General features: G+C 42.8%; 2 protein-coding genes and 1 long non-coding RNA gene across 11 annotated transcripts in view; 2 read left to right on the plus strand and 1 right to left on the minus strand.

The window, feature by feature from the left end:
* The window catches only part of SLC44A1 (solute carrier family 44 member 1), a 191,948-nt gene extending 189,068 nt beyond the window's left edge, over nt 1-2,880 (plus strand). The window contains exon 16 of the mRNA XM_077912773.1: nt 2,001-2,880. Coding sequence (XP_077768899.1) covers nt 2,001-2,015 — 15 coding nt within the window. The 3' untranslated portion in view covers nt 2,016-2,880. The remainder of the gene's footprint in view (nt 1-2,000) is intronic.
* Nucleotides 1,193-22,916, minus strand: part of LOC144322590 (uncharacterized) — a 70,999-nt gene continuing 49,275 nt past the window's right edge. Inside the window, exons 2-3 of the long non-coding RNA XR_013388207.1 lie at nt 14,604-14,696; nt 1,193-2,094 (exon numbers count right to left, since the gene is read on the minus strand). This is a non-coding gene — a long non-coding RNA (uncharacterized LOC144322590). The remainder of the gene's footprint in view (nt 2,095-14,603; nt 14,697-22,916) is intronic.
* The window catches only part of FSD1L (fibronectin type III and SPRY domain containing 1 like), a 72,666-nt gene continuing 55,499 nt past the window's right edge, over nt 5,750-22,916 (plus strand). For 8 of the 9 annotated variants that reach the window (XR_013388205.1, XM_077912777.1, XM_077912779.1 and 5 more), the window contains exon 1: nt 5,750-5,831. Coding sequence is in view for 8 of the 9 variants with exons in the window: in XM_077912777.1 (XP_077768903.1) it covers nt 5,778-5,831 (54 nt within the window). In the remaining variant the exon portion in view is untranslated. Of the gene's footprint in view, nt 5,832-10,303; nt 10,949-22,916 lie in introns of those variants that run through there. The other variant, XM_077912778.1, reaches the window with a different exon arrangement.

The raw sequence follows: 22,916 nt of genomic DNA on the forward strand, positions 1-22,916 counted from the left end.
CATAAAATGTAAACAGTAGGGTGTGGGGTATATGGGAACTCTCTGTATTATTTTTGCAACTTTTCTATAAACCGAAAACTATTCTAAAATGAAAAGGTTATTTAGATTTTAAAAAAGGAGGAAAAACTTTTGTCTCAATTTCAGATAAATTACAACTTTGGCTTGAGCCTAGTTTTCAGACCGCACAACAGTAACTAACACATCAACCACTATCGGATGTCAGTCTAATCCTAGGTTCTGTTATTTTCAGTGGCAGGAAAAAAATCTTGGAAGTTGAAACTGCAAATCGAAATATGTAAAATCATAAAACATGGAACTGATGAGACAGCAATGCTTAGAAAAGGTGGGATGGTATATAGGAAAACATTGTAATTTCTTTCTTTGTTTTTTTATGAAAGATTTTATTTATTTATTCATGAGAGCCACAGGCAGAGGGAGAAGCAGGCTCCCTGCAGGGAGCCTGATGCAGGACTCAATCCCAGGACTGAGATCATGACCTGAGCCAAAGGCAGACGCTCAACCACTGAGCCACCCAGGTGCCCCAGAATTGTAATTTCTTAATTGAGGAACTGAAATAGTGAGAGCAATGACTTAGGGATTTATTCTATCAGGTGTTTGCAGAATGCGTTGAAGATGGGGAGAAATCTGTGGCAGGGGATCAGCAAAAGGCAATAACTGGCATATGGAACAAAAGCTTCAAGACTAAAAACCTAAAATGAAACTCGGGGCAAGGGTTTCAAGCAATATTATTCTTAGCACCACATACAACCTCTTTTAGGTGCCCAGAAACAAGCAGAGCCTACTGAGGAGACATGTATCCAGGTGATCTTAGCCTGTCTCCACTGCACCTTTGAATCCTAGGACTACTTTATGTCCCTTGTTCAAGTCCAAGGTCTCTTGGCATCTTGTCTGGACTGCATCTTGTCACCTCTGATTGTCCTTGCATCCGCACTGCACTTGTTTGATAGTTGAGCTGGAGTCAATGCTTCTTTTCTATTTTTAACCCATCCTAATGGGTTTAAAAAGAATTTTGTTTTGGAAAATATTTCAAACTTATAGAAAAGCTACAGGGATAAGAATGGGACACAGAACACTATATAAACTCTTGTTACACATATTGTTAAATATTTCTCTCTCTATATATATATACTTATTTATTTATTTATTTATTTATTTATATGTATGTGTACACACCCAATATTTTTGAACCATTTGAGAATAATTTGCATACACCATCACCCTTTAGTCCTAACGACTTTATTGCATATTTCCTAAGAATAAGGATATCCTTTTATAAAACCACAGTATATAGTTGTCAACTTTGGTACACTTTACACAGTCACTGTTTCTTGAATTGAACAGTGAGAACACCTATTATCCTGGTTTGACCTGTCCTACTGCTGAGTCACAGCGGGGAGAAATCCAAAGTCTTATTTGAATTTCAGGTTTGGGTCTTTGAGAGTGCGAAAGGTTCAGATTTTTCAGATTACTTTTGAATTCGACTCACTATGTGTTTGACTTCATTGTTCAGCTATTCTGAAAACATCTTTTTCAAAGAATAATGTTGAAAAAAAACAACAAAGAATAATGCCGATACCAATATTGGCAAACACTAACTGGACATTCATTATTATGTCAGGCACTGTTTTAAGCACTTTATATTTGTTAATGCACTTAATCCTCACAACAACTGTAAAGGACCATACCATAGCTATCTTCATTGGATACAGGGGGAAATGTAGGCATGGAAGTTAACTAAGTTGACCACAAATAGCTGATAATGGCATAAAAATCAAGATTTGAACTCAAGCTCTTTTCCTATTTGTTAATATGTGTGCATGTGTGTGCATGTGTATGTGTGTGTGTATTTCGCCTTCTTACATTTCACAGTGTCTTCTCTAAAGATGACCCCATGCTATTTCTTGTTATTGATTGATTCTCATTGTGTTGTGTTCCCCTAGGAGAGAAGCATTCATTTTCTTGATGTGTTTATTTTTCAGCTGAAGCGAAGGTGACTGGTCCCATGAGCCCGGAAGAATGAACTCAGAAGAGGCTGTTTACATGAGGATCTCCCACTCACCAGCTGTTGAGAGTCTGTGGATGAAGAGCAGGATCTTATTACTTCAATGGAAGCGGGGGACCATGTTGCTGAACCACCAACAGCCAAGTGGATTTGGCACAGTAGGGCTGCCTAATAAATGATTCATCAGAAGAATTTGATGCAAGTCTGTCTTGCAGCAGTGTCTTCAAAGTTAGAGTTGCTTTCTTATCTAGCTTTGTGTATGTTTGCGTGATCTCTGCTGCTTCTCCCTCAAGCGCCACTACTGGCCTGAAGACTAGATCCACAATGAAATTCTCTTCATTCAGGCTATTTATAGAGCCAGTGTGGGTTCATAACTATTTATTGAGTGCCTGTTCCATGCCAGTCATTAGGCTGAATGCTTTAAAATATTTACGCTTCACAAAACACCTACTTTATCCATTTTGCCTACAAGGAAATGGAGGCTCAGAGTGATTGTGCACTATGTATAAGATCACACAGTTGGCAGAGTCAAGGCTCAAGTCTAGATCTAGGTCTAAAGCCCCTTCATTCTAACACATTGCTTTGCCTATGACTACTGCAGGGATAATTAGCCCATCATATCATCACTGGTATTCCTCTCATAACTAGAGACAGGGATGGGGGTATATGTAGGAAGTGTCTGAGAGGGAGGGTCAGGGAGGCTTTAGAGGCACTGAATAATTGCAGAATTGTTTTCTAAGAAAAATAATATAACGTGCTTTTAGATGAAAGGTTGATAAACTATGGCCTGTGAGTCAAATCCAGCCCCCAACCTATTTTTTGTAAATAAAGTTTTATGGGAACACAGCCATCTCCAATCCTGTATGTGTTGTCTATGATTGATTTCTCTCTACAGTGGCATAGTTGCATAGTTGTGGTAGAGATCATATGGCCTGCAAAGCCTAAAATATTGACTATCTGGGTGTTGCCAGAAAAAGGTAGCTGATCCCTGTTTCAGATGACTTAGGAAGAAAGCCAACAGTTTTCATTAGGCTGATTTATGTTTTTTTTTCCATTGAACTGAAAAACTACTTGAAGATTTGTAATACAGAGGTAATCACTGTATTCTAATGGTGGTGTCCAAGTCTGAATGGGGGTGGAGGGTTTGAGATCTAACCCCAGAAGGTTAAGGGATAGGGAGTAGAAGGGAGATGTTTGAGCCTCTGGGTCCCCAGTCAACTCCTCACCCCAGATGCATCCCACTCATGCCCTTCCTATTCCTCCTGCCAAATCAGGTTTCCTAAAATAACTCTTTGCTCATAAACTTGTAAGTGGTTTCCCACTTACAACATGCTCAAATCCCAATACTCCAGCCTGGAATTTAGAGACCACAACAATCTGACCCCTACTAATCTCTCTTTCCACTCCTTTCCTTTTTAAAAAAATCATGAGTAAGTCATGCCAAATTTGAATTTATATTTCAAAGCCAATTTACTACTCTTTGATTCTTTAAAGTTTTTTAGTGTTAATTCCAGTATAGTTAACATACAGTGTTAACATTAGTTTCAGGTGTACAATATAGTGATTCAACAGTTGTATGCATTACTCAGAGCTCATCATGATAAATGTGCTCTTTAATCCTCATTGTTTATTTCACCAATCCCCCCACTCTTTGATTCACCTTTTTTTTTTTTTTGAGAGAGAGAGAGAGAGAGAGAGAGGAACCATGTGCTGAGGCAAGTGTGCCAGGGAGGGGGGAGAGAATCCTAAGCAGACGCTTAGCCCACAGGCCAACACGGGGCTCAGTCTTAAGACCCAGAGATCATGACCTGAGCTGAAATCAAGAGCTGGATGCTTAACCAACTGAGCCACCCAGGCACCCCTGATTCACTGTTATATAAGTAGAAAAGTAAGCATATAAAAGTATTTGATAACAGGAAACCAGGCTGTGCTTTATATATGATGTCACTGTACCTAAGTTAAAACTAAACAAAAGAAAAAATTTTTTAAAGGTTTTATTTATTTATTCATGAGAGACAGAGAGAGGAGAGAGAGAGAGAGGCAGAGACACAGGCAGAGGGAGAAGCAGGCTCCACGCAGGGAGCCCGACATGGGATTCGATCCTGGGTCTCGAGGATCAGGCCCTGGGCTGTAGGCGGCACTAAACCGCTGAGCCACCAGGGCTGCCCCCTTGTTTTGTTTTTAAATTGTAATACAAGCGTTCTCTCACATTACCATGTAGTTTTCATAAAGATAATTTTTCATGCTGCAGAACAGTCCATGACTTAGATGTTCCAATGTTTTCCTAATACTTCCCCGGTATCAGGACATTGAGGGCTCCTATTTCCATTCATTTCATCTCCTATCTCCATTCCCCAGAGTAGTTCTTGGTTCCCAACTTCGCTCATGCTGTTTCCTTGGCTTGGAGAGGGTTTTGTCTTCCCTTCATGTCTGCTGGTATTACGTTCCCCCGTCCAGCTTTGGTTCTGTCATCCCCCTGTCACCCCCAGCCTTTGAAAACTCCTATGGCTAAGGAAAAGTTCATATAGTGCCCTGCAGAGTGAGAGGTGGATTTCAAGAGATTTATTTCCCTTGGACATGCTGACATGGCACCATCTGAACCTGACAATAAGAGCACAGTAATACCGAAGGGCTCACAGACACCATTATTTCCTGGTGCTGTGCTCAGGAGAATGGTTTATTTTAGAAAATGATAATTGATAGGGGCACCTGGGTGTTCAGTCAGTCAAGTGATCAACTCTTGACTTCAGCTCAGGTCATGATCTCAGGGTCGTGAGATGGAGTCCCTCGTTGGGCTTCATGCTGGGAGTGGAGCCTGCTTAAGGTTATCTCTCTCCCTCCCTCTGCCACTACCCTGCTCCTGCTCTTTTTCTTGCTCTCTTCCTCAAAAAATAAAAATAATTGATAGCTACCATATACTATGTACTTTCCATAAATCGGGGATTATTCTAGGTAAGCACTTTACATAGTCATTTATCTTCATGACAACCGTTTCAGGTGGGTATTGTTAATACTCCTCATTTTACAAATAAGAACATTGACGTACAAAGAGGTTACCAAATCACCCAAGGCCACACAACTGGTAAGTGGTAGACTTGGCATTTTTTAAAAAAATATTTTATTTATTTATTTATTCATGAGAGACACACAGAGAGAGGTGGAGACATAGGCAGAGGCAGAAGCAGCCTCCCTGCGGGGAACCCGGTGTGGAACTCAATCCCAGGACCCTGGGATCACAACCTGAGCCAAAGGCAGATGCTCAACCACAGAGCCACCCAGGTGCCCCTAGGCTTGGCATTTGAATTCAGTCTGGTATCAGAATCTGGGTGCTTAGCCAGTGGTCAATTCACTATGGCCCTTTATCTTCCAAGTCTCAATTAGTCTCAATCTGGCCCATACTATTCCATACCATAGGAACAGTGAGAACAACTCTGTGTTGGAGGGACCAGGTGGTGGGGTGGGGCGGGGGGCAGCATCCTTTCACAATGAAGAAATATACAGGCCGATAAATTTGCTTTGTCCTTGGTCATTCCCTGAACAAGATGAGTCTAGAGACATTTCGAGAGCCAAGGCAGGCTCTGATGGAAACACCTGTGTCTTCCAGACTTCCCTTATCTCGGTGTCTCCAGTGCCTAGCATAAAGCAAGCCATAATACATGGAGAAGGTATTGTGACATAGCAACATCATAATGGCTACAGTTTAGTTAACTGCCCCTTTCAAGCCCTGACCCAGGAAGGAGAGGGGCCTCCTGCAATGGAGCATATGAGAATGGGGGTGGGGAGAAGAGATTCAGAGCACATTCCAGAGGTGAGTACAATTGCAAAGCTGAGTCAGAAATGGAATGAATAGTCATGGCTTCTAGTTTGCAGAATGACAGACTCTCAGGGTTTGGAAAGATGAAAAAAGTTATCTCGGCCATCTACCCTTCCACTGCCTGATTCCCCCTAGGAAAGCTCTGCAAAGCACATGCCTAGCCCCTGCTTGGAAACCTCCAGTGATAGGGACCTCACCACCAAAGCCCATTCCAGTTGTGTATGGCTATCAAGAAAGTTGGATTTATTGTTGATTGGAAATGCATCTTCTAGTAGCTTCCATAAATTGGGTCTAATTCTATGTGTGAAATGTTAGAGAACAAGTCACCTGCCTCTTCCATACAACTACCCTATAGGGATTTGAGGTAAATGATCATGTCCTCCCTGGCATGAGAGATTTTTCCTTTCCAGGCTAAATACTCACAGGCGCTTTTAATTGTGTCTCTTCTCATAAGCCTCCCAGGCCCTTCCGTCATGTTTGTGTGCACTGATTGCATCCCACTTTGCTTACAGCGCCCCCAGGTATGGAGCTGGACCACCCCATACAGCACGAGCTCACATAGGAACAAATCATCCTTTCCCTCCTATGAGAGCTTAAATGTCTAAAATGAGTTCCTAGGGCCAGAACTTCGTACTCTGAGTTCAAGGGGGTTCTAGGACTTTTGGTTGAGTCTGTTTTAGTCAGAAGGTGACAGGGGGAAAAAAAGACATAGGTTTCAATGATTAGGAAGAGAGGACAGCTAATATTTTTTGAATACTTTCTACATGACAGATGCTGTGAAACTCTTAACGTGAATTATCTCATTTAATCAATCCAAAAACTGTGCAGGTGGTACTGTTATGATGCTGCTTTCACAACTGAAGAAACTTATGCTTAGAGAAACTCAGGGTTTCCCTGGGTTGGGTGGTGAATGCTAAGACTCAGGTCAGATATTAACAGGGAGAAACAGGTGGAGATTTGGAGCTTCAACCAAGAGCAGCATCTGGCCAGTGATTATGCTTCAGAAAATCCAGGATAACAATGAAAACGGGAGTTAGAGGCGAGAATACGACTCCTAAGGCCCCAAAGACTAAGAGGGTTTCCCCATCCAAGGGTGGCACAGAAGGAGATGATGTATGTAATAATAGTAACAGCTACCATTTGTTAAATTCGTACTAAACCCGGCGCTTTGTATATGTAATCTCCTTAATCCCCACAATAAGCATAACTGGGAATGACTACTACTCTCATCACTGTTACAGATGAGGAAGTTGAGGCTTATCTGGGTGGAAAGACTCACTGAGGGCTACACAGCTGGTAGGGGACGGTGGCAGGATGTAAATTCAGACTGCTGACTCAGGGCCCATGGCCCTATACAGACTCTCAAAGGGGAACACTGTTGGCAACACTTAAGGGAAGGAACTTTCCCTCCCAGGAGATGGGAGCATCCCAAGAATTTATGAGGGGACTCTGGCTTCTGGAAGAGACAATTTTGCCAGACTCTTCACATAAGGTTATTCTAACTTGACATTTCCTCAGAAAGGTATTCCTAGAGGCCCAGGAACCTCAATAAAATAAATACATATGGCTAGATATGCTATCTTAGAATTAGAAACATAAAGGTTCAAACAGCTGTTTTTATGCCTTTGTAGTTGCTGCTTCTTTTTTTTAAACAATTTGCTTTCATTTAGTTCAATGGTTCTCAAGCTTTAGTGGGCATCAATCACCTGGAGGACTTGTTAAAATACGGATTTCTGAACCTTCATGCCAGTGTTTCTGACCTAGATGAAGGCTGGGGGGTGAAGGCTGAGAATTTGCCCTTCTAACAAGTTACCAGGTGGTGCTGATGCAGCTGGTCTGCGGATTATGCTTGAGAACAGCGGCTTTACTCTATTAGTAAAGCTACTTTTGAAAATTGCCAAATCAACTTGGCTGTGAAAAGGTAAGTACAGAAAAGGCAAAGGACTTGCCCATGGGCCCAAAGCAGCGGGAATGGGGTGGGGGTGCAGACTCAGTGCCCAGCCAGGTGCATGCTGCTGCCAGAGGGCCTGTATAGGCTGGGGACAATGGAGGTCACAGCCAGAAGAGACAGGAACCAGGGCAAGCAGAAAGCCCAGGTGAGCTGGGCAGGGAAGTCAATCTGCCTAAAGAAACAGAGACCTGGGGGTGTCTGAGTGGCTCAGTCAGTTGAGCATCTGCCTTCAGTTCAGGTCATGATCCCAGAGTCCTAGGCTTCCTGCTCAACAGGTTGCCTGTTTCTCCCCCTCCCTCTGCAGCTCCCCCTGCTTGTTCGTTCTCTCTCTCTCTCTCTCTCTCTCTCTCTCTAATAAATAAATATAAAAGAGGGATGCCTGGGTGGCTCAGCGGTTTAGCGCCTGCCTTCAGCCCAGGGAGTGATCCTGGAATCCCAGGATCAAGTCCCACATCCGGCTCCCTGCATGGAGCCTGTTCTTTCTTCTGCCTGTGTCTCTGCCTCTCTCTCTCTGTGTCTCTCATGAATAAATAAATAAAATCTTTAAAAAATATATAAAAGAAAGAAAAAGAAGAAAGAAAGGAAGGAAGGAAGGAAGGAAGGAAGGAAGGAAGGAAGGAAGGAAGGAAGGAAGGGAAAGGAAGGGAGATCTGGCAAAGTTAGAAGTCAAATGAAGCAGAGATCTTGTCAAAAGCTGCAGGCTCCTGGCTGGGCTGCCGGGAAAGAACCAGAGGAGTGAGGAGGCAAGGAGCCAGGAGTGAGCTCCCAGGATGTGACCTGTGACAGTATTCTGGTGATCACATTTCAGTTGCGACTTGCTGTCTCCAAAGCCTCTTTCTGTCTCCTCCTGTGGTTATACCTATCAGTCATAAAGTGCCCAGGAGTTGCTCTCTGAAGTCAAGTCCTTGCAGCAAGAGAACTGGGGACAGTGCAAAATGCTGTTTCTTCCCTAGTGATAAGTCCCATAGCAGAAGGCAGGGACAGGGCTAGGGAGCTCAGTCAGGCAGTTTGACCTCTAATGTTCTCCAGTCCCCAGGCTGCATTTCTCCCTTATGGGAAACTGACTCAGCAGCAGTGAGGACAGTGCAGATGCAATGCGGAGAATGGCCTTCATGCTCGCAGCCCTGCACTAGAGGCCATGTGCTGGGCTGCTCCCACTGCTCCTTGTGGAACTGGGGTGGCTTGGATAGGAGGCTCCTTTCCCGTGATACCAAGAGACGGAGCATCTCTCTGCAAGTTCGCATGCCATTACTCCATGCAGCTGCAGGATAAAATTGTGCACATAGGCTCCCCCTGGGCCCTGGCCTTTAAGCACACTGTCCTCCTAGCTTAAGCCAAGTCCCTGTTTTTCCTTTTGTGTCCTTCAGCTTGTTTCTTGTATATGTCTGTCCAGTATAAAAAGGATTTATTGAGTGCATACTGGATAGCAGGCCCTGTGCTGGCGATCCAGATTCCAGTAAAAGAAATTTCAACCTGCATAGAAGTCACAATACGGAGTATAATTGTATGGAGACAATTATAGCCTTGTAGGATAAATGCTTTTTCTTAAATAGAGTTCATGCCCTCTCGAGGCCTTTGTATTTTCTGTTCCTTCTATCTAGAATGCTCTTCCCCAGATATTTGTATGGCTCATTCTCTCATTTTGCTCAGGTCACTTCTGAGGCCTTCCCTGACCTTCTTATAGAAAATGGAGCCCTCACAAGTCTTTGAGTCCATTTACTATATATATATATATTTCCCCCCCCCCTGCCTCCTATACTAGATTGTAAGCTCTCCCTGCAGAGCAGGGCCCTGTCGCTGCTGAATTCTCAGTTTAGAGAACTGGTACCTCATAGGTACTCAATATATATTTCCCTTCTGTTCATTCCTGAGTGATTGACTAGTTGGAACTCTTCTGAGCCTCTCCAGAGTCATTGAAATGGAGGATGAGGTTTTTCTGCTAGAGGAAGAACCTTTTCAAGCCTACCACCCCTAGCTTTCTACAGACTGCATGCATGGTCCCTTCAGGTCAGACTGAGGAGGTTCTAGCTCCCCACCAACAGTTATAATTTACTGGCCATTAACTCTGTACTGGGCACTTTTTTTTTCAAACTTCAAAAATAGTTTAAAAATTATTAAAGGATAAAACTGACCCCTCCCCACCCCCCCACTCCCCCACTCTCCAGCCCTGTTCATGCATTGTTCTCAGTACCGCTGTTGCAGAGCTAAGGTAGGCAGGTGCGGTTCTGCTCCCCCCACCCCTCACTGATGGAAATCGCTGCTGAAGATGGCTGAGGAGAGGGATCTGGCTTTGAGGGTGGCTTTTCCACGCAACTGTGTGACTTTGGACAAGGTCCTGGACCTCTCTTGTACTGGGCACTTGCAATACGTTATTTAATCCTCAGAACGCTCTGCAAAGTCATCATTATTGACTTTTTATTGCTCTTTTTTTTTAGGAAGGTGAAATAGGCCCAGGGACAGCGACCTGCTCAGAATCCAGGAGGATGCCCAGGAGGGCTCTCTGGGAAAGGTCTGCTGGGCTCCGCGGTCTACTCCGGTCTCTGCGACGTTCCTGCAGGCCTTTCCGTGCTTCCACTACACCCCTCCCACCCCCCCGCCCAGCCCTGTCCTTTTCGGTGGTCGGTGGGCCTGGTCTGGCCTGGGCAGCCGGTGTCAGGGGCGCTTTAGCGGCGAGCAGGAGGCGGAGGGGGCTGGTTTATCCCAAGGGTCAGCGCTGTCCTTGCCCGGCCCTCCCCACGGGCCCCGCTGCGGGACGTCCCGTGGTCCGCTCCGAGGCCCGCAGCGATGGCGCGGGCTGGAGGGAGAAGGATGCGCGAAGGAAGGCGAGGCTCGGCCGCGGGCCCCGAGGGACGACGCGCCCGCTCTCCGCCCCACCCCCGCCAGCCGCGGACCCCGCCCCACCCCGTCCCGCGGCAGCGCGCATGCGCCGGGCGCTCCGGCCCCTCCCCCCGCGGGCCGCCCTTTTACCCTGGCAACCGCGGCGCGACGGCGGCGGCGCGGGCTGGGCGCGGGCTGGGCGCGGACCGGGCGGGGCGGCCGGAGGCTGAGGCGGCCGCGGGGCCGGTGTTGGCGTGTCCGACTTCCCTCCGCCTCGCCGCACGGCTCTTCGACGCCGCTTCGGGCCCAGCGGACAGAGCCCCCGGCCATGGACTCCCAGAAAGTGAGTGAGGGAGGGCGGCGCGGGGCTGCCGAGGTGGGGGGCGGGGGGCGGGGGGCGGGGCGGGGGCCCGGGCTCGGGGGCGGTGGCTCGGGCGAGGCTGCGGGCCCCGCGCCCTCACTAGCCTTCCTCCCTAGCCTCCCTAACCTCCCTAACCTCCCTCAGCCTCCCTCCTCAGCCTCCCTCCCTAACCTCCCTCCCTCCCTAACCTCCCTCCCTAACCTGCCTCCCCCCCCCAACCTCCCCCCGCCAGCCTCCCTCCCCCGTGAGAGCAAAGCAGCGCCCGCCGGGCTGCGGAGACCTTGCCGGGTGACCCAAGCTGGCCTTTGGCCCCGGGCCCCGCTCCTGAGGGGGGGAGAAGGGAGCTGTCCCGGTTTCTCTCCGTCATTTTCTGCGGCGCCCTAGGCCCCCTTTGATGCTCGAACCTCCGCGTGCGGGCGCGGGTTTATCCCTCCTCAGCGGGGTCTGCCTGCCGACGCCCAGGCCCCAGGCCGATGCTCCTTCCCCCCGCCCAGCCGTCTGTCTCTGCACCCTACGCTGTGCTGCGGGTCGGGAAGCAGCGCCCCGCGCCCCCCGCGCCCCCCGCGCCCCGCCGCCGCGTGACCAGTTCGGAAGCAGGTCTTGGTGTTTGGTGTTAGTTGAACCGGGAGAAGAGACTTCGAGTTGGCAGCGGTCCCACACCCTCTCCGACCGGCTGGTCGCTGGTCACAGTTACCTCATGGTCATGGTGGCCTGTTGTAGACTTTACGAACAAGTTAAGGAGAGGATATGCAGAACTGGTCATTTCAATTAAGAAGAAAAAAAAAAAAAGAAGAAAAAGAAAAAGAAAAAGAAAGTTTGGAGATCACAGCCAATGTTTTGAATACAATTAGAGTTATTAATGTTGTCATAATCCCTGCATAGAAATCCTGTTCTCTTTGTTAGATAGCAATTGAAGCACAGTACGGTATAGGAGGGGAACACAAGTGTTATTAATAATGTAGCAGGGAAAAACAAGGGCATAACCAACAGGCCATTCTTTTCTATTATTAGATGGAAAGCACTGGAAAAACTTTTTGGAACAGTATTTTCTCTAATTTTGCCTGCATTCCCGACCCCAAGGAGCCCCGGGGGCACGGGAGGGTGGGTAGTGTAGTGATGTGTTAAGCATTGACTATTACAGTATTTTACTGAAGTGCAGTATGATTTGTGTGCGTGCATCTTGAGACTCAGTTGGGTAATAATACTCAGTTTTCATTTCCATGACTGTTAGACGTATGTAAAAAATGACATTTCGTGTTTTGAATATATCTATGTTTAAAACATCTCTGCCTAAATTTGTAAAAACATTTCACACCTTATTTAACTTTTCTAAAGTAAAGTCATGTGATAGCTGAGTGGGCGTTAGTTCAGGGCAAATGGAAGGCCGGAGGCTTGGGGTCCATTCTACTATTTACTAGCTCTGTGATATGAGCAAATCACTCTAACTGTGATCAATCTATTTCCTCATTTATGCAGTGGAAGTAAGAATATTTTACAGTTACTGTAAAAATCAAGTAGGGTAATTTATTTTGAAAACATAAGGTTTTAAAGTTTACAAAGTACTAAAATTCTCCATGTGTGGTAAAGTATAATTTTAAAGAGTATTTTAATGTGGATCGTCATATTTTGCCAGGGCATGCATTATCACTTACTTTAATAACTCAAAGAGTGGGAAGTTGTGGCCCTTGCAGAGTCCTACAACTAGTCATAAGGCTGAGATTTGAACTAACTTGGTCTCATTCCAAATGGAGTTTTTGAGTAGCTACAAGTACCACATGCAGTTTCCTCAGAGGTAGTAGCAAAGAATTAGGTATTCTTTGTGATAACTTTGAAAATCAACCTCTCAACACTAGAAAATGTGTTGAATGCCATTTCACTTGTTGGTATCAAATACTATTTCTAGAAAAAACAGTATTTCCAATAAAAAACTATTTGTCTTATAGCTTAAAATCTTAATGCTTATAACCAATTTATTATGAATTTGAGCATCTTTCTCATGAATTACTGCAGAATCCATTATATACCTCAACTGATAATGAACTGTGTATTTATTTCTCTTTATGTAAATAGTACACCCCTAGCATGCTTTTTCTTCCCTGTTATAGAATGTTACAATGAAAATAGGTACTTTAGTCATTGTAAGGAAAATAGTAAGGTACTGCAAATGGCAAATGGTGAGGATGGCTTGAATATATACTTGATAGTAAGGCACTGGGATTTGGCCTTTAAATTATTAAGAGGATGACTTTGGAGACAAGTCTTCAGTCCTACTACTATCTATGAGTTGAATGAGCTTGGGTAATTTGCTGTGTGTCTCTATTTTATCATCTATAGAATAGAGATAACAATTATACTTACCTCAAAGGGTTATTGTGAGGATCATGTTAATTTTTAAAAATCCTTGGTGCCTAGTGCACTTAAGTTCTGCTGGCTGTTGTTACGAATTTCATAATCCCAACTTGAAAATAACTTTCTCCTTTTGTTGATAATTTGTATAACTATTTTTTTTCTAATCCAGCCTACCAATTTTTAACCTTTGTCCTTAAGTTTTAAAACATGTTTTCTGTTTTTATATCTGTAATAAGTGATTTCAAATGATGGTGTCAAAGAGTTGTTGAATTCTAATTGAAAGAGGATTCGGAGTTCTGACTCATGCAGTCTGACAATAGGGGTTAAGTTAACTGGACAGTCTTACAGAAGCTGGATGGTGGCTAGTCAGCAGATGGATTAGCTTGACCAGCTGCTTTTTTGTCTGTGAAAATAACTTGGACTTCAGTGTTGTGTTAGCAACAGATGCTCTATTTGAGTAGAGGAAGAAAACATAATTGCCTTGGGTATGTAAGGCATACTGTTGGATACAGAAAACCACAGTATTATCTCTTAGAAATAAACAGAAGAATTTTGTTTATATCCAGTTTATGGGACACTTTTGCCAACAGGATATGTTACAGATAGGCGGCTTTGTTCAATACCCAAACCTTTTGATTATGTCCTTAAGTGGTTTTAAGATAAAATCCCGAAGGTTTCCATACCTGATTAAATACATATGTTCAAAGAAACCAATGAAACAAAAGACATTTACACCTTTCTACAATCTTGGTCCTTAGAATTTGATAGTTTAAGGTTTTGCACAGGACATCATTTGTATTCATAGGGATTGCTGTTTCTAGGAAAGGTACATGCTGTAGGAATAATAAAGGTGGAGCCCAGAAGAAGGATGGTGCTAAGAGCATACTTTTTGGGGGAGACATGCTCCCTAGCCTCCCTCCCTAACCTCCCTAATCTCCCTTCCTAGCCTCCCTAACCTCCCTCCTAGCCTCCCTCCCTAACCTTCCTCCCTAACCTCCCTCCCTAGGCCTCCCTCCCTAACCTCCCCCAGGATGGTGCTAAGAGCATACTTTTTGGGGGAGGGTTTGGTTTTTTGGTGGATTTCCCTGCCTTTTCCTGCATATTCTTTACTTTCTACTTAGAAAGTGGTAGTGACACAAGACTGGACACATGAAGATTGGGTGAACACATGAACTGAATAGGATTGGTTTTAAAGCGTGACAAGCCGTAGCAAGTAGCTGTCTGCACGTGGCTTCCTTATCCCAGTTTCCTCCTCTACCCTGGTATTCATTCTTTCCCTTCATTGTACCTTAGCAATTCAGAGACCTCCACCATATCCATATAACCAGCCATTTCATGTTCCGAAATTACTTCCTTTTCTCAGTCAAGAAAATATTATTTCCTGAAGAAAGGAAAGAAAAATAAAATTTGAGTATTCTGCATCCAGTGTTGTGTTAGATTTCTTTAAACTTTCATGATAGTTCTTATTCCTGTTGCACATCTATATGGAAAACCAAACTCAGCGGCTAACTGACTTGTTCAGAGTTGCACAGCTAGCAAGTGATAGTCTAGATTCAAACCTGGTTTTCACAGCCCAAGCTTTTTTCATTACCACCCTTCTTTACTGAATCTTTTGTCTTTAATGTGATATGATTAATTAAAATTTAAGTTGTTATTAGGAACAAATTCCTATAAATAGAGTTTTTTAAAAAGGATTTTAGAGGCACCTGGGTGGCCCTGTCATTGAGTGGCTGCAGACTCAATGGGGAGTCAGCTTCTTCCTTTGCCTGCTCATGCTCAGTCGCTCTCTCTCAAATAAATAAAATTAAAGTATTTATTTTTTATTTATTTGAGAGAAAGAGAGAGAGAGAGCACGAGCAGCAGGAGGGGCAGAGGGAAAAGGCAAAACAGAGAGCTCCCGCTGAGAAGGGAGCCTTGACCTTGGGCTGGATCCCAGGACCCTAGGATCATGACCTGAGCCGAAGGCAGGCGCTTAGCTAACTTTAGCCACCCAGGTGCCACCATAAAGTAGTTTTTTTAAAGAAGCTAATTAAATCTAGTGAAAATCGTTGATAGAAAGAGTAGAACATGATTTTTAAAATGATTTTATTTATTTATTCATGAGACACACACACACACACAGAGGCAGAGACACAGGCAGAGGGAGAAGCAGGCTCCATGCAGGGAGCCCGATGCGGGACTGGATCCTGGGACTCTAGGATCACGCCCTGCGCCAAAGGCGTGCCAAACTGCTGAGCCACCCAGGCGTCCCTAGGACATGATTTATATAAAACTCTGGAATTTGGTCTCTCTTGATGCCCTGTATACAATCTTTATTTTTCGTGTGTGTGTGTGTGTGTGTGTATGTGTGTGTAGGTGTATGTATCCTCTCTCTCTAGCTCTTCTTTTTTGAGAGAATGTCTTAGCTTTCTAAAGTAGAACTCTGAACAGGAAGTGGAGTTTTATGTATCCTACCCAAATGCAACCACAGTCATTCCCAGGGAATGGATCAAAGTAATCTGGGATGTACAGGCATGAGGTACCCTTTTCAAAGGACCATACTGACATACTCTTGATCACTATATTTAAATACAGATTTATTCATATGTTATTGAACTTGGAAGTTTTAAAAAATTGGAAATACAATTGACCCTTGAACAGCACAGGAGTTAGGGGTGCTGACATGCCCCTGATTCGGTTGGAAATATATATGCATATAACTTTTGACTCCCCCCAAACTTAACTACAGATAGCCTGCTGTTGACTGAAACAGTAAACTGGAAGCCTATGGATAACATAAACAGTCATTGAGCATATATTTTGTATGTTATATGTACCATATACTCTATTCTTACAGTATATGGTACATTAAGCTATAGCTTATGGTACAGTAAGCTAGCACAAAGAAAATGTTAAGAAAATTATAAGAAAGGGAAAATATATTTACAGTAATGAACTGTAAAAAGTCCATTTATAAGTGCACTGGGACAGTTCCAACCCAGGCAATTCAAGGGTCAATGGTGAAGCAGATTTTTTAAAAAAATTTTAATTTTAATACAGTGCTTTTTTGCAATGCCTGGCTGAATGTAAACAGGATTATTCATGCAGTAAACACATACTGAGTGTTTGCCATGATGATAGGTAATCCACTCTAAGCTACGGTGGACAATATTTTAAAGTAGGTAGATTTTGTCTCCAGCTTTCTTTTTTTGACATTCTTCTCAGCCACAGGGTTCTGGTAGAATCTGGTTTTAGTTATTGATACTTGTTGATTGATAGCTAATTATATTTTTAGCTAATTTATATAACTAGGAGTTAGCACAGCCAGTCTATGCACTTTTGTTACATTATAATTAATACAAACTTATTGTAGGAAAATAGGAAATACAGATAAATGAAAATAAAATGAAAAATCACCCAAATCCTGCCACTCAGGGATAACCTGTTTTAGCATTTGTATGTATTACATTCCAGTTTTTAAATGAATATAGAACTTAAAAAGACTATGGTATCATGTATGGTAATACTGTTTTCTAATTTGCCTTTCAATTAATACATTATAAATCTTTTACCATGTTAATATCATTCTACAGCACTTAATTCAGAATTCTTTTGTATGGCTGTATATTACTTGATTTTTAATCAGTACTCTTTATTGTATGTTTATGTTGGTCCCAACCTTCTTGTGTTATAAATAACACTGAGACAAATATAGTCAAGTCTCTGTTTATACCTTTAGTTATTTACTTAGAATAAATTTATTTACTTATTTACTTTTAAAATTTTTTAAAAAGATTTTATTTATTTATTCATGAGAGACACGGAGAGAGAGAGGCAGAGACACAGGCAGAGGAAGAAGCAGGTTCCATGCAGGAGCCCGACGTGGGACTTGATCCCGGGTCCCCAGGATCAGGCTCTGGGCTGAAGGCAGCGCTAAACCACTGAGCCACCTGGGCTGCCCTATTTATTTACTTTTAAAAATATTTTATTTATTCATGAGAGAGAGAGGCATAAACACAGGCAGAGGGAGAAGCAGGCTCCATGCAGGGAGCCCAAAGTGGGACTCAATCCTGGAACTCTAGGATCATGTCCTGGGCCATAGGCAGGCGCTAAACCGCTGAGCCACCCAGGCATCCCAACTTAGAATAAATTTAGTAGAAATGGAATTATTGAGTCAATCTGTCTAAAGTTTTAAAAATCTTTTGGTACATATTGCCAAGTTGCCCTTGAGAAGGGTTGTTCTGCTTCTCCCTCTGCCTTCGTCTGTGCGCCCCCCCCCCCCCCGTCTCTTGTGAATAAATAAAATCTTAAGAAAAAAAAGACACAAGGATTGTTAGTTTGTATTGCCACCGCAGAGCCTGAGTGTACCCTGTCTTCATTCCCTTTGCACCTCCCTCAGATGGTGGGACCTCTGGTTTCTCTGGCTGAATATGAGCTTCCTAGACTTCACTGAATGGAACAGCCAATTCAGAGGTCACTGTGCAAGGGTAAAGCTTCCCTAGGTCGTCATTCATTATATTTCTTCAAATCCTAGGTGAGAGAGTACCTCTTCTGTCCTCATATCTTCCAGCTGGGTTCAAGGTTGAAAGGCAGCATTTCCCACCAGGTCTTTTATTAGATTTTTTTCTGTGGATCACCTCAGTTGCCTCTGTAAACAGGTGGTGTTCCTAACTGTTTCACTGATAAAAGAGGGCATGGCTTTCTACCAGTTATGATGATCAGATTCCTGAATTCCTCAGCAATATATAATTCTCCTTTTTCAGTTCTTCATATAACATCTGAGCATAATACTTTTATTTGTGTTGTCAGAGCTATGGTCAGCTGGTGAGATTCTGATTGTCTAGCTTACCAGCTGGATAGAGCGTTCTAGATTTCAGTTCTTGTTACCTAATTCAAAGGAAAAGTCTATGGTGTGGTGTGATGCAAGTGGTATCATTTCTGGTGGCATAAGGATGTTTTCCAGAAATGCTATATCCTGGTTTCATTGATCCCTTTACTCTAATTGCAGGAACACTATGCTTGTTATGTACAGTCCATGGCAGTGTAAGCAGCCTAGGGTACCATGAAAATAGAGGGAGCTTCCTAGATTTGAATTGTGACTGCCGCTTGATAGCTATGTGATGTAAGAAAATTTCTTTTTTTTTTCTATTTTTTTATTTTTTGTAAGAGAATTTCTTCTCTTACTTTCCTTTTCTTGAGCCGTTAAATGGAAAGGCTGATACCACTTTTTAAAAATCTATTATGTTTAGCATAGCATCTGGCACACTTTCTATGTGCTTAGTGAATACTACTGAAATGGCCATAAGAATAGTTTGACCTTCTTAAATTGTAGATTGACTAGTGATATTTGCAGTAATTCTAGATTTGTGTATTTTGATGGTCTGGAATACTAATGTAGAATTTGAATCAGAGATCTTGTCAGTGTGAGTAGATGCTGGTCGGAAATTCATATGTCAAGGTGTTTCTCTAATTATGACTGCTTGGTCATTGAGGTCCTCAAATTCAGACTAGCATATAAACCTGGGTATAATGAATTTCTGCCACTGGTTCTAAGAACAGGAGGTTTCTGAAACGTAATTTCAGGAACTTACTGCACTGGATAGTTTCTAAGTAAGTAACCCAACTTGGCAGAGTTTTTGTTGAATGTAGCAGAATTAACACTCAATATTTGAATTTGGCATCTTCACATATATTAAGCTAAAACGAGTAGAACCGTGCCCTTTCAAATGTTGAAAGTCATTATGTTCTCAGGCTTAATAAGATGCCTATAGTAAGAATAGCTGTTTTTGTTCCTCTTGTATCTGGCAGGGTGGTATATGTTACAATCTGCTAATCAGCTCCAGTTTTTTTTTTTTTTTTTTTTTTTTTAGCTCCAGTTTTTACAGTCTTGAAGTAAAATCTTAGTCTTTTTGGTGCCCTTAGATACTCTTTTCATTTACCTCTCATCTTTATTTTCAGGTAATACAGTGTAATAATTAAGAGCACAGACTTAGGAGTGAGACTGCCTTAATTTGAATCCAGGCTCTGCCACGTTAGCATGGAGATCTTGAGCAAACTATTATTTAACCTCTCTATATCTCAGCTTCCAAATTGGAAAATAGGGATAATATTAGTGTCCTACTTCATAGGATTCTTGAGAGGGTTAAATGAATTAATATATGTAAAGAGCTTAAAATGGTGCTATACTTAAGAGTATAAAAGTGTTATTTTGTGGAAGAGACTGTTGATTGTGCCTTTACTTCGCGATTGTGACTATCAGCATAATATTAAGCTATGCTTCTTTGAAGAGGATACCTCATGCCTTGCACATCGCAGCATCCTAGATTTTTGATCCATTCCATGGGAATGATTGCAGTTGTGCTTGGAGAGGTATATAGCCCCCCTCCCTGTTTTTGTGTTTGTTAGCATAGCACTTATCTGAGCCAGTTTCCCTTGTCAAGTAATTGAGAGGCTAAATCCTGATATAGTAGATTTTTGAGGTCCTGGTAACTGTGGTTCTTGACCGAAGGATAATGGCTGAGATTGCCTGTGCACACTTCTTTTAGAGATATATGCCCTATGTATTTTATTGTGATCCAGCAAATTTGGTATTTGGCGACGCGCATCTTCAGACCTGTATCACCTAGAACTTTTAGTCATGGCCACCTGAAGTCTCCTAATATAATTATATTGAAAGGTAATGGGAGACTTGAGGTCTGAGATGAAATCTGAGATCCTTGTAGGCATCCTTTCACATTGGTAGAATCCGACAGAGCAGGTGTCGTCTATCATCAGGTTTTGATAATAATTGACGCAAATGTATTCTACAATAAGTCCATTCCATAAATACCTTTTTGGAACTTATCTTAATGATGGAACTTCTTTTAACAATACGTTGTGTATACATTTTAGAACAGTGTTTATAGGCAGAGGAACTGATAGGTGTGAAGGTTCCCAGGTGGGAAACAAGGCATATTAGAGAAACTCACAGCAGGCTGCTGTAGCTGGAATGTAGCAAGAAAGAGGAAGTCTGGTGTGAGCTGAAGCAGGAGAGGTTGGCACCGGGAAGATCATGGAGGGGTTTACAGATTATATAAGGTCATGTTAACATCATGTTAAAAGATTTTCAGGGTTTTTAAAAAGATTTTATTTATTTATTCATGAGAGACACACACAGAGGCAGAGACATAGGCAAAGGGAGAAGCAGACTCCATGCAGGGAGCCCAACGTGGGACTCGATCTCCGGATCATGCCCTGAGCCAAAGGCAGACACTCAAACACTGAGCCATCCAGGTGTCCCAAGGCTTTCAGTTTTATCAAAGGAAGCCATTGAAGACTAAATTAAAAGAAAGAGTGATGCTATCATATTATTCTCGCTGCAGTATTCAGAACTGATTGTTGGGGAGAAAAAAATGGATCACAAGCTAGTTAAGTTTCACAAGAGTATAAGTTGAAATATGATACTGACTTATGCTAAGGTAGTAGTATTAATTACAGAACTACTTAAGAGGTAAAATCCACAGGACTTGATGACTACATGTAGAGCACAAATGAGAGGAGGGGGATGTAATGATGATGGCAGCCTAGGTTTCTGATTTTGCAGCTAGTACCACCATTTGCAGAAATAGAACACTAGAAAAGGGCTTAGGTTTAGTGGGGGACATTATGACATGTTGAGCTTTGAAGTGCTTATGAGACATCCAGGTGGAGATTCCAAGTAAGCAGTTGTATGAAGATGATCTGGGGCTCAGAGAAGAGGCTCTGCATCTACTGGTGCACTGATTGCTTACGTTACATTCATTGAGACTTTTGGCTTTGTGCTTCCTCTTCAACTTCTTTACCAATTACTGCGTCTCCATTTTAAAAGCTATTGATTAATTGTGGAGGCCCTAAAGGGATAAAGTGGGGTAGAAAACTCAAAAGATTATGGTATCTTTTAATTCTTTTCTCTTTCTCTAATTTTCTGAATATAGATACCCTGCCCTGGCATGTTGCCTGTCATATTTATAAAACACTTTAACAAATTTATACTGGATTTGGTACATATTTAGCTAGTCTCCTGTTGTATGCCTATTAGGCACACACTATCGCTGTATACACCTTTCTTCTGACTCTTACTACCTACAGAAAACTTTAGCCTCACCTCATATCACATACACAAGATAGAGTTGAGTTTCAGAACTCAGTTCATGTAATCCTTATCCTTTAGTTTTTATAAGTTTTGGTATTGGTGGTGGTACTTAAAATTTTTGGTTACTTGTATTTGTTTTCCAGTTCTACTCAGTCCCAAGTTCCTTAGTTCTTTCTGTCTTCATGCCATTTTCACCCTTAGTCTAGCCAGTCCCTGTTCTTGTGAGGACCAGAATGATTGAAGCCTTGGTCCCCTTGATTATTTATTTCTCATCCCTTCCCGATGAACTTTGACTATAGGAGAATACAAAATGTGAGTTCTTGATTACAGTCTTGCATTTGCTCATTCTCTCCAGATTAAAGGGAAAGTGGCTTCAGAGCTTCTGGAGCTCTTCAGCAGTCTATTCTTGGAGAACTTTCATGATACATCCCTTTTTTCTTAGAAAAGCTTAGAGTTGGGACGCTTGGGTGGCTTAGTGGTTGAGCATCTGCCCTAAGCTCAGGGCATGATCCTTGGTTAGGGGATTGAGTCCCACATTGGGCTCCCTGGAGGGAGCCTGCTTCTCCCTCTGCCTGTGTCTCTGCCTCTCTCTCTGTGTTTCTTATAAATAAATAAATAAATAAAATCTTAAAAAAAAAAAAGAAAAGAAAAAAGCTTAGGATAGAGGCAGCTCTTTATCTGTATTAGCTACCAAGGTCACATTGGTTGCTTTGGGTACTCTTATTCACCTGGATGATTGTTTCTTCGGTTTTTTTTCTTCTTCTTTTTAAGATTTTATTTATTTGAGAGAGTGAGAGAAAGAACGAGTGTAGGGAAGGTCAGAGGGAGAGGGAGAAGCAGATTCTCCAGTGAGCAGGGAGTCCCTATGTGGAGCTTGATCCCAGGACCTTGAGATCATGACCTGAACTGAAGGCAGAAAGCAGGCACTTAACTGACTGAGCTACCCAGGTGCCCCACTGCAGCCATGTTTTCTAATGCATTTGGTAGCTGTTAAAATACAGGTCACCTTAAATGCTGAGGCTCCAAAGCCCTCTACAGCTGGCTTGTCCATTCATATAGCATCTCAGTGGTGTACATTATAGCAAAGGCTCCGAAGCTCTCCCTACCTAGAGATTGGAGTAATACCCTCCCCCACCCCCAGAGAATTTCAGACTTCAGTCTTTTTACTTTGGCAGTAAGGTAAGCTGTCTTTCTCAGGATGTGGGCCCTTTGTTTAGGTGTTCCGTGGTAGACCCTAATTCTGTACTGGAACTCCCACTGAAGTGCAAAATGTGAGCCACAAAGCATTTTCTCTTCAAAGAATGAGATGATGTTTCCCTGAAATACTATATCACACTTTAGAGACCTTTGGTTCCCAACTACTTTCTGGGGGAGTGTGATATTTTTAAAACCTTAGGTAATTCATTTAGAATACCATTACCCCCAAAGCTTTAACACATAGATCAGAGGGTTTCTTTCCAGAAATTGCTATTAACTCTTCATGGACCAACACAAATTGAGAAAGATGACTTT

This window comes from Canis aureus, chromosome 10 (genome assembly GCF_053574225.1).
Source record: "Canis aureus isolate CA01 chromosome 10, VMU_Caureus_v.1.0, whole genome shotgun sequence".
NCBI classification, from domain to species: domain Eukaryota; kingdom Metazoa; phylum Chordata; class Mammalia; order Carnivora; family Canidae; genus Canis; species Canis aureus.